Genomic DNA, 12,517 nt, shown 5'->3' on the forward strand with positions numbered 1-12,517 from the left:
TGCTGGGCTGTGTAGGGAGGCTCCCAGTCTGCTGAACTGATGGCTGAATGGGGCTTTGTTAATTCACACTGCTCCACCTTCCCATCTCTGGGACAATCAGCTGAGGTTGCAGGGAAGGCTAATGTCCACTCCCAGTTTTGTGGTGTGTGCCTGTTATTTGAAGCACTTCCGTCACACTGGGTTGTCTGGGGCAGCTCTAGGCTATGGGGCTGGCGATGGGCAGGAGTGTTTCCTGTCCACCAGGATGATGGCTGTGAGAGGACACCCCCCTTTTCTTGGGAAGTTGTGGTGTTTAGTGAATTTTCTCAGCCACTGGATTATTGCCTTTTGTCTCAGAGCTCTCTTAGTTCTGCTCTTGTCTTGACCTGCCCAAATTGCAAGTCTTTGAAGCGTTCTGTACTGGGCTTCTTAGAGTAATTGTTTGAGAAAAAGAAAAAAGGATTAAAAAAAAAAAAGAAGGGCCCTCCTCACAGATCTAATGGGTTATTGAAATGCTAAGAGACAAAGCAATTAGGGCCATTAAGGAAAGGTCCACAGGGCAGAGAGATCAGCTTTTCTTCGGGATTTGCATATGAGCCTCAGGGCCTGAGGTCTGCCTTTCCCCTTTCTATGTTCCCCAGAACTCCAAAAAGCCTCTGCTTTTATTTTGGGGTTTTTCGTGCTGTGTTTTCCTATGCCTGTCTCCTCTGTGCTGGGCTGGCTGCTCTCAGATTCTCTGGTGTCTGGTCTCAGTCTATCTATGGTTGGAGTTTGGATCAGTAGAATGAGTTTCCGATAAGGGCTGCCACTGCAGTTCTCCCTTCTCCTTCCCGGAGCTGACGGCCCCTCCTCCCACGGGACTGAGCCTGGCAGGGAAGGGTGCGGGTCCCCTGGCCACAAAAACTTACAGATTTCGCTGATCTCAGCAGTTCGACGTGTTCATGAGTGTTGTATGAAGTATGCCCAAAGTCAGATTGCTCTGTGGTGTCCAGTCCACGCAGTTCCTGGCTTTCTACCTACTTTCCTGGAGGAGTAACTAAAGCATACAGCTCACCAGTCCGCCATCTTGCCCCACCCTCATTACTAGTGTTTTAAGTCATTTTTTACTTGAATCAGATGATGTCATTTTGTAAGGGTTTCATTAGTTTTTGGTTTTTAAAATCCAGACTTATTTTCTACATGTGAGATGGTTTTCATTTTAACTGGAATGTCGTTTGCACACAAAAATTTTAAAAATAGTGCAAAATAATGCAATGCAGGCAGAGACAAAAGAAATGCACTAAGACAAGTGAAAACATTCTCTCATAGAACAATCATCTGTTTTATAGGAAACAAAAATCTTGCATTGAAATTTACATGAGACATTTTTTCGTTCATGAGTATTTTCAAGTTTTTCACGCTGTACACATTTCTTAAAACACATGGTACCAGCAGCAACTGAAAATGAATGCTGAATTTGGTATACCTATGTTATCTACCTCAAGGTAACAAAAGTATGTGGCAAAATGTATACCACCCATAATGCTTCGTGATATGCACTTCTATTTAGCCAGCATTTGTTATGGTAAACTAGTCTCAAGATTGATTCACTGTTTATAAATGTTCTGTATGCATTCTTTATGGTGAAGTGTTAATACATCACATCTTATTTATTTTAGCAAATTAGTATATTTTCTGTTTTTAATTATAGAAAGTTAACTTACTTTTTGAAATTTATTTGCAAATACAACTTTTTCCATTTGGCACTATGGTTTGTTGCCTACCTAGCTGAATATTTAATGTCAGCTTATTCTAAGGTTGTCCACATACTTAATTTACTTAAGTGTTTATTTTAAGTGAAGCACTCACTGTGTGTAGGAATTTGTATTTTGGAAGTGCTTGATCTATTTATGAAGAAAAATTAGGAATTACTTTATTATAAAATGTGCCTAGAAGTCTTAATTGTGTTTATTTTTTAAAACAAACTGTAATGTTAGTATGGAAGTAATTAAGGTACAACATTATTGTAGTTTAAAAGTTGTATATGATAAGACATATTTTGTTTCTACTGTATGTTTTTACTGAATAATCTATTTGCTGTCCCAAGGCAAGCATGAATAAAATTAGGTTAACTGTAGCATGTGACATCATAGTCTCTTAGAAATTTTTTCATCTATTTTATTTTTACTGAGTACTGTCTGTATGTTTGGTTATCCTGTTTAAAGAAAAAGGATAAATAAAACATGGCCAGCAAAAAAAAAAAACAAATACCCAAAAGAATATATCTATCTAATAAAAACATGGCAAGTTAAACAAATACTTAATAACTTTCTGCTGTCTTAATATACATCACATAAAGTAAATATATCTTCACCCTTATTTCCTCTTATGTTTTAGAAATCAGCCTGAGAAGCAGTTGTGCAAGGAGGGTTAGGACGGCTCCTTTTGACTGCAGGATCAAGTGTTTACTTAGATGTCTCCTTTGAGAAACCTGATGTCATCATTGCAAAAGGGTAAGACCAACAGTCTTTATTTTTTTTAAATTTGTTTTTCTCCATGGCAATATTTCTTTATAAGAGTTAATGTCTGGTTGTACATTAAAGAGGAATCCCATCTCGTCAGAATCATATATCCTCCCATGGGCATATTTATCCCTGTAGCATATAAGCGTCCTTTGTTCAGGCCAATCTTCAGTAAATGTAAGAGATATTATAAATGCTTCATCATTTAGGTGTAGTGACAAGATATTGAGATAATGCTGGGAGAGTCAAGGCTGACATCCATGCTTATCTGTAGTACCATTTCATTAGACTTTTCTTAGCACCAACAAAAAAAAGATCAAAATTTAGAAATATTGTTTGCTCTGTATGGTCTAAACTGGCTAAATCTTCAGGCATTTTATTTTCTAAGTAGGTATGCATTGTTCCTCTCAAACTTTAACCAACTTTACCTCCCTTGGCTATTTGCCTTTTTATTTTGGCTTTTTTTTCCTCTGGTCTGAATTTTTAAGAACTGTATAGAACGTTGATACATTGATAAAGGATTTCCAGATTTTTGGCCATTTCACTTTTGATTTTTCTTTCTTGTCCACTAACATGACTTTTAGATTTGAGAAATTGTGAGCTCAATATATTTTTTCTTATACCATGACTTTTATTCTATGCATGAAATGTAACAGAAATAATACACTTAATAAATCATGAACATTTTAATAATAACAAGATTGAGAGGACTGGCTTGAGTTTTGTAGGTTCCATACTAACAAGGTGACAGATTCTCTTACATTTAGAACACCAATTGTGTCAGATTCAAAGGAATTAAATTATGAATTATGTTAAATAAACAAAACAAAAATAAACTTTTTTGGTAATGAATACTAATAACTTTGAGCAGATGATGCTATTATTATATATAAAGTTAATTAGATTTTAATATATTAAAATGATGCAACTGCTGGAAAGCACTAATATAAAATTGTATTCCTTTACTGTTTTGATAGAAAATTTAGGATATTCACATTCAAAGTTCTATACATTAATTACAGAAATGTCTTTTCTGTTGACTCACTTCTTTAATAAAAGTTTAACACATCAGTCTTTGTAAAGAATGGACAGTCACAAAGCTATTGTCCTTATGTGAGTGGATTGCAACTTTCCGTTAGATTTTTTTGCCTTGGCCCATTCCTAATTGTCCAGGATTTGGATTCTGAAAGTCTTGTCAGCATTTAACCAATATTTTGGTTGCAAAGGGGCCGGGACTGTTTATCCACATATAGACTCCTCTTTGTCATATATCACTTTTATAATGAGAGAGCTGCAGAAACGTATTTCCACATCTTCCCTATTTTCCAATTCTTTCTTGATGGTGGAGAGATTGTGCCCATATGGTCAGGGGTAGGAAAATACATCTCTGATTCCATGTGCTATTGGAAGTCCTTGACTTCCACCTATCATGCAACACCAATCTTGTAACCAGGGCCAGCTAATGAGTTGTCACCCCTATTGCAGGCTCCGCTCTATTGAGCAGTCTTCATCCTCTGCTCTCAATGGCAGCAGGGGGTTGTATTGACAGACAAAGAGTGAGGGAGCGTAAGGAAGAGAAAGGGGGAGAACATGTCTCTGAAGTTGTAAGTTTTTAAGGAAATTTTTGTATTGAAATATAAGATAAATACAGAAAAGTGAACAGACCACAAATATACAACTTGATGAATTTTAATGAAGTGAACACTTCCAGGCCAAGGAACTACTAGTATGTTAGAAGTTAGTGCAGCACTGACACCACAGTATCCTACCAGGTGCCACATGAGTCTATTTTTTAATTTCACATTCTGTCCCAGAAAATTTCTTTGAGCAGTGCAATTTAGTTGAAAATTATGATGGTGAGAAAATAGTTTTTAATCCTTCCTGTGTGCTGAGAGGGCAAAGAAATGCCACATCAAAAGGACTTCTTTTTGGTTAGGCCCACTAGTTGTCCAGACATACTTAGGACTTAACATTGGAAAAAGATTGTATAAGTTGAGCTCTCTGCCATATCTTGTTCATTTGATTTCAGCAAACATTTGTTAAGTATCTTTTTTGGTGCCAAGTACCATATTGATTGTAATAATAAAGAATTGAATAGAGTATGGAAATCACAGTTTAATGGATAAGACACATCTACACAGATGAATATAATACTGCATGTCTAGTGCTATGTATGCAATGTGCTATGAGAACACAGAGGAGAGAGTAATTGTATTTTCTGGGGGGCATATGCCAAAGGAAAGTTTGAGATCAGTAACATTTTTAAAATGTTAAATGGTGAGTAACATTTCTTAATGGAGTCAGGGGAAAGGAAAACTTCTGATATTACAGGGAGAAAAAGCAGCAGATTTGAATGTGTGGAATCATAAAAAGGTATGTTTAGAGAACTGCCGAAGATCTGCAATGTTGATGTGGAGTGTTCATGGAGGGGCCTCTGAGAACCAGTTTAGAGTCACCTTGTAAAGAGCCTTTTCTTCTTAAGAAAGAAGTTTGAATTATCTGTTTATTGTCTTTATAGAAAATTTTATTACAAAATCATTCTCATATGAATGGGCAGTCAAAAAGTATGCAGCCAAAAATGTAGGGAAAAAGTATTATAGAGGTTTGTCAGAGCATATGACTTTTTAAAATTTTGAATTTGTAATGTATGCTGTAAAAGTTTTTTTTTAACTTTTGATTTTGAGATAATTGTAGATTCACATGCAAGGAAGAAATAATTGAGTTTCTGTATACCCTTCATTTTCCCCAATGTTAATAATATCTTGCATAACTATAGAATTATATCACAACCAGGAAATTGACATTGATACAGTTCATCTACTTTACTCAGATTTTAACAGTTACTTGCACTCATTTGTGTGTGTACTTAGTTCTATGCAATATTATCATACATGTAGATATGTGCGGTCATCAACACAATCAAGATACAGAGCAGTTCCATCATAAGGATTCCTCGGCTGCCTAAAGGGCTTTTATTTTTTTGAACATATTACGGAGCTTAGATTGTATTCTTGTATGTTGGTGTCTCTCAAAGTGTAGCCTTTAGATCACGTGTAACAGAAATACCTGTGTGCTTGTTAAAGATAACAGATTCCTGGGACCTATCCTAGAAACATTGAATTAAAATCTTTGGAGTTGTGGCCCAGTGACCTGCAATAAACTCCCCAGGTGCTCCTTATACCATATCTCTGAGGAGGTGACATTAAGCTGAGATCTGAATGATGAGAAAGGAGACATCCATGCAAAGTCCTGGGGTGAGGAGATTTAGAAAAGTGCTGTCCGTAGAAATGTAATGCAAGCCATATAGGTAATTTAAAAAATTCTAGTAGCCACCTTAAAAAAGTAAAAAGAAAGGTAAAATTACTTTTTATAATATATATTATTTAACTCAGTATAATAAAAATATTTCAACATGTAATAAATATTAATATTATTGAGATGTTTTTTCTTTTTTTGTATTAGGTCTTCAAAGTCTGACATGTATTTTGCACTTACTGCATATTTCAGATTGGCTACATTTTGAGTGCTCAATAACCATATCTGTGTAGTGGCTACTGTTTAAGATAGCAGAGATCCAGACAGAGTAAATGGCCAGTACAAAGGCCCTGGATTCCTGAAGGAGATTCATGTAGAGATGTGCATTTGATATCTGGCATTTAAAATTATTGGTCTAGAGCTTGGAACAAGGTCAGGGCTAGATGTATAGACTTAAAAATCATGTAGAATAGCTGTAACACAGTGTAATTTTCAGTGGTTTTCTGTCAAGACTTGTCAGAATCACTTGCAGGGTTTTTTCTGATTACACACTTGCACCCCAAGAAGAGCATGGAAGAATCTCTGGGATGACATGGCAGATATGGAATTTCCTCAAAGGTTATTCAGATATGACCCTTCCCCGTCCCCTTTCCCAGCTGAGAATAACTGGTTAAAAAGGAGATGAGAGGAGGTTACTCTTATGCAAGCTACAGCTAGATATGCCAAATGACCACAGTATGATAAGCCCAAGTCAACAGTAGCCCTGAAAAGCCTAAAGAATACTTGGATCCCTATCTGAGACTAAAAGTTTCACTCACTTAAAAAAAAAAAAAAGAGATGAAAGAGGCTAACAGAGAGCTAGGAAGAATGCTAAGGAAGTTAAATAAAGGGAGGTTTCGACAATGAATAAAAATACGTCAAACAAGAGGAGGGCAGGGTATTTACAAATTATGAGATTCTTGATCATCTTTGAGGATATAGTTTAAATAGAGTTGTCATTTGGGCTAAGATGGGTTCTGGCAGTGAGTCAGTGGAGATGGAAATGCTGCCTAACTGCCCAAAGGTCAGAGCTAGGCTGACTGTGAGAAAGGCTTGCTGCTCCCTCGCCACCAGACTTCCTTAGGTCCTTCCTTTGAACTTAGGACCCGTCTGTGTTCCCTCCGTCTCTTACAGTCCTTTTAGCAATTGCGTTTTAGTTAATTGTTTGTGTAACCTACAGCTCTCTCCTCACCTAGACTATATTATAGAATCACCTAGGGAACTTAAAGTACCCATTCCAAACCCCCTCCTTATCTCAGACCTTGTAAGTCACGATTTCTAGGGGTGGGGCCTAGGTATCACTTTTTTTTTTTTTTTTTTCAAAAAAGCTTTCTAAGTGATTCTAATGTGCTGGGGTAGAAAGCTTTGATCTACAACATTGTACCTCTAATGCAGAAGATAGTTTTTACGCATCTTTGTGATCCTGGGGTTTGGCTCAGTGTCTGGAACATGATCAGCTCTCAGTAAATACTTGTTGAATGAATAAAAAATGAAAGAGAGAACAAATGAGAAAATGTATCCAGGGAATTAGGCAGGCCTTGACAAGTAGCCTTAGAAGTTAAAATAGCTTTTCTTTATCACAGTTAACAGAGAAGTTATCAAATACATATTAGAGTGAAACATTTATCCCAAGTTAGTCTAAAAAGTATTGACATAAAATCTCAGGTATAAAAACAGACTAAAAAATTTATTGGGCTATTCTCTGAGTCTTGTTGTTTGACCACATACACACAACATGTAGTATAGTTAATTATTCCACTGAGTACAACATAAAGAAGAAATTATTGCATTCTCGATAAGGATTTCTGCCATCATTTAAAGAAAGCACTTCAAATTTTCACAAAATTAATTATAACTCAATAAATCTATTATATTTGAAATTTAATGCTGTAGCTATCAAAACATCTTATTTACAAAAATATTTGTAGTTCTTCATGATGATTCTTTTAAAGTGACTGCAGTAACATATTTGACTATTCAGCAGTTGCTTTTTACTACTTTTAGTGAGGGACAAATGGAAAGCAATAGCTATAAAGTGTTCTGCAAATAGAAAATAAACTGGTGGTAGCTACATAATGCATCATTATCATAATTAAATGGAATTTTCAAATTTGAGCATAGTTTATAGAGTGCCTCTGGTACCTCAATAAATGATAGTTGTCTTCCTTTTGCTCTGCATGTTCTATTCTGTGCTAAGGATTTAGAAATTTAAGTTTAATTGACACTGTTAGTTTAATATTCTAAAATACATTAATGTTCCCACAGATGAAAAGAACTGAAGAATTAGTAACTGAAAATTATAAACGAGAAGAAATAACTATTCTTCGTTGTTGGAAATGTAGAGAATGTATAGCAAGTTCTGGTTGTTTCATGAAATGCCATGGCAATCAAGTGATTAAGGTGAGTACTGCTGACTCCATTCTTCAAACTCTTTTCTAGTACCATTATGCTGTGGACACACCCAAACACATGCGCTTGATTAGGCTCCTACCCTGATCCACTAAAAACTTTCCAAAATAATACCTAAAAGGCACCGCACCTTCCACTATGGAAATTAATTTTACCTTTAGCTGCAAACATTAACATGACCATAAAGTTTTATGTATTATAGACATAGGTGATGATATTAGTCCATGGTTTTTATCCCCACCAGGAGTGAACTTTAATGATCACCACACAATTAAATTCAGGAGCCTATTAAGAAATAGAAAACCTATTATATAGTTATTTTTCCCCTATATTCAAAGATGGGATTTAAAAGAGAAAGCCCATGTACAGTTAAAAAATTAGTAACCCACAGGAAAAGCTGAATAATATTTAAAAACATTTGATTGGTCATCCTGGATAAATAAATGTTTTTAAAACAACGAAAACAAAATAAATTTCCTAAATCTGTCTAAAAGCAATATCAAAAAGGCAAATCAGGTGCAAACTAGAAATATATCCATGGGCTTTGCAGGGAATTCTAAATTCAACAGAGAGCCACTGCAAACACTTCTCAATGTTTTCTTCCACTGGTTCAAGACGCATATTCAGTTTTTTGTTTGTTTGTTGTTTGCTTGTTTGTCTATTACTTCAGCCACGCTCAGTCATGATGATTTCCTCTCTATTCCAGCAAACAGCCAACTTGAGCTGCAAGTGGCTAACTAGAATTGTGTACTTGCTATATGTCAGAAACTTTAAAAAAAAACCTGACAAAACATTTTAATTGAAAAAATTTTTTTTCATCCTGAGGGCACTTTGTTGGGTATAATTTGCATAGAGTTAAAAAAAGTATACAACTTGCTAAATTTTATCAGCCCTGCTACAAACCAGGTCAAGATACACATTTCCATCACCCTGAAACATTCTCTCCTGCCTTTTCCAGGCAATACCCTTTCTCTTACAAGTCAGCCACTATTTTGACTTCTACCACTATAGACTAATTTTGCCTGTTCTTGACCTTTATTCATGTGAATTATATGACTTACTTTTCTCAGTGTACTGTTTTTGAGATTCTTTTGTTTTTTGCATGTATCAATACTATATTTATCCATTCATTGTCTTACTATACCCCACTTAATTATTTTTTTCTGCTGATAGACATTTGGGCTTTTTCCAGGTTTGGGCTATTTTGAATAAAAGCTGCTATCAACCCTGGTGTACAAGTCTTTCTGTAATTGTGTGTTGTTATTTATTTTTGATATGTACATAGAAATGAAAATTTGAGTTCATAGGTATATATTTAATTGTTTTAGAAATTTAATAATTTTCCAAAGTTACATCATTTGTAATAGCAATATATAGGAATTTATAATTGTACTAAATCTTTATCAACATTTGATGTTTTCAGTCTTTGTAATTTTAACTGTTCTGGTAGATGCGTTGTAGTATCTCAGTACAGTTTTAATTTGGATTTCACTGGTGACTAATAATAGAGAGTACCTTTTTATGTACTTATTTGTTAGGCATTATTTTAAATGCTTTATTTATTATATTATTTATGCCCTACATAATAAGATAATCTATACAGTACCTCTTAGAAGAAGATAAACTATCATCTCCATATTATAGATAAGGAAACTATCTATACAGAAGGTTAAATAACTTACCACCACACTGATATTAAGCATTGCAGCTGCAATTGGATGTGGACCATGAGGATCCAGAGCTAGTGCTCTTAACCTCCATACTCTCTTTGCTGCCTCTCAGGAGACTGTGCTTGCTCCTCTCAGAATATCACGTAATTTTACACCTTCTTAGTAGAGTAGCTGGTCCCCTTATTTAGTTGAAGAACTCTCACTTATTCATTCATTAAATAAATATTTAATGAGCAATAAGATTTCACAGTACTGCTGTAGGATGTATTGGGATAGACGGTGGCAGAGAGCAGTACAGAATCAAAAAAGCACATTCAGTACACTTAGGAGCTTTAAACTCTGGTTGAAAGCAAAGTCCCATAATAGAGGAATGCAAACAAACTTCAGCCTATGGTAGTCAGAGAAGGCTTCCTGGAAGAGGTTACATGTGACCAGATATTGATAATAATTATATTTGTATTACAGCTTTATTAGTATAATGTACATACCATAAAATTTACTTATTGTGAGAATACAATTCAGTGATTTTTAGTAAATTTGTGAGTTGTGCAACCACCACCACAGTACAGTTTCAGAACATTTAAATTATCTCCAAAAAGTTCTCTCATGTTTATTTGCCCTGCACCAATCCCCAGCCCTGGGTAACCACTGATCTGCCTTCTATCTCTATATATTTATATATAAAATTTAAAAAGTGTATTTGTATACCTAAAATGTATATGTAAGCCACTAAAACTATTTTATAAAATTAAAATATGTATCTGTATAAAAATAATAGATAAAATATTTGTGTATATAAAATAAAGTATACATATATAAAAACATAAAAACTAGGCAAAGGAATAATTCACTATCATGGTTAAGTCTGTGGGGAGGAGGAATAAGTAATCTGAGAGTGATCTGATGGATTTCTAAAATGATGGTGATGTTGGATTTCTTAAGCTGGATATGGCTTTATTGGTATTTGCTTTTCTTTAAATTCTTCTTTATATGATAAAGACATGTTTTACACATGCTTTTGTATATGTATACATTTCATAAAAGTATTAAAGATGAACCTAAAAGGATCTTTTTAATAAAAGAGAAATCATAAAACAATTTGATAGGAACCTAAAAGTAATTCTGCTTATAAGACACTATGCTGAAAGGATGCTAAATATCTTACCTGTCAAATTATTACCTAAATTTATTACCTATGAAACCACTGGTATTTATACAATAAAACTATATGTGTATATATGTATTGTGTGTATGTATATAATGTATGTGTATATATGTATTGTGTGTATGTAATGTATGTGTATATATATGTTATTTATACAATAAAACTATGTGTATATATGTGTGTGTGTGTGTATGCATATAATGTATGCGTATATATACACGCAAACATATTTGTTTAGCTTTTCTATTTCTGAACTATCTGTAAATGAAGTCCTACTCTAGGTAGGTATTATTCTGGGAGTTGCTGTTTTTATTCAATATTACAACACTGAAACGTAGCTATAGTTTATTTTCGCTTCTGTGTAGTATTCCACTGTATTAATATACTACAATTTATAACTAATTCTATTATGTATAGATATTTGAGTTATATCTAGTTGTTTTGTTCTTACAAGCAGCGCTGCTATGAACTTTGTTGTCCATAGCATGGCACAGATAGGCAGGAATATGTTACTAGAAGTGGAGTTGCAGGATGGTACATGTTCATCTTTGCTTGGCAGTGCTAAGCTGTTTTCAAATGATGGTCCCACCAGCATTGGTTGAGTAATCCCATGATTCCACATTTTCACCAACATTTTGCATCTTCTCATTCTCAGAGGCCATTTGTGTTTTCTGTGAGAAAAATCTTTTTCTTGCCTGTTTTTCTGTTTGGTGGTTCTGTATTGATTTTCGGAAGCCTTTTATATATTCTCAACCCTAATTCTTTATTGGTTCCTGTACTGCAAATATCTTTTATTCTATATAACTTGTCTTTCAGTCTTTGTGGGTTTTTTTGGATGAACCAATTTGATGAACAATTTATTAATTGTTTTCTTTATGTTTTGTACTTTTCATTTAAGAAATTCTATGCCCTGAGGGTAAGAATTTTTTCCTTTGCTTCCACTGAACACCGGAGTGAGCTAGGCAAGTTTTCTTTTGTTTCCTTCCTAGCAATAGATTTGTTTCTCTTTCATCCTTATACTGAGATTAAAACCTTAGGCTCTCCCCATCCTGAGCAGGCCCTAGGATTTTTCTCTTGTTTTTTACATATAGGCATGAAATAACCCTTAGAACAATGTAGAGGTTCAGGAAAGTGGGAGAATAGCAACCGTAGCTGTTGGCTCCAGGATCACACTTGTTTTGTCCTGACCAATATCAGGAAAATGAATGTCTCACATTCTGCCTGTCAGCACTCACAAAGCTGGGAACTGGACACTGGGACTGCTGCAACCTTTGATGCAAATAACCACATACCTCCAAGACCATGTTTGCTGGAAGAAACAGCACAAATACAGTTATCCCTTCTGCTTTCCAAATATTGAGCAGGCGTATCAGCTTGGTGGAAGGTAGGAGAACTGTACCAGAGGAGGATCAACTTAACTGGGATGGATGTAGAACAGATATATTGTTGCAGTTTGGACATGTCAAGTTTATAGTGCCTGTAACACATTAGAGTAGAGG

General features: G+C 34.9%; 1 protein-coding gene across 10 annotated transcripts in view; it reads left to right on the forward strand.

Annotated features, from left to right (window-relative positions):
* Positions 1-12,517, forward strand: part of RNF180 (ring finger protein 180) — a 298,146-nt gene that overhangs the window by 19,425 nt on the left and 266,204 nt on the right. For 9 of the 10 annotated variants that reach the window (XR_005210988.1, XM_037799402.1, XM_037799401.1 and 6 more), the window contains exons 2-3: positions 2,356-2,471; positions 8,040-8,174. Coding sequence is in view for 8 of the 10 variants with exons in the window: in XM_037799402.1 (XP_037655330.1) it covers positions 8,040-8,174 (135 nt within the window). In the remaining 2 variants the exon portion in view is untranslated. Of the gene's footprint in view, positions 1-2,355; positions 2,472-8,039; positions 8,175-12,517 lie in introns of those variants that run through there. The other variant, XM_037799408.1, reaches the window with a different exon arrangement.

The sequence above is a fragment of the Choloepus didactylus genome, chromosome 11, assembly GCF_015220235.1.
Source record: "Choloepus didactylus isolate mChoDid1 chromosome 11, mChoDid1.pri, whole genome shotgun sequence".
NCBI classification, from domain to species: domain Eukaryota; kingdom Metazoa; phylum Chordata; class Mammalia; order Pilosa; family Megalonychidae; genus Choloepus; species Choloepus didactylus.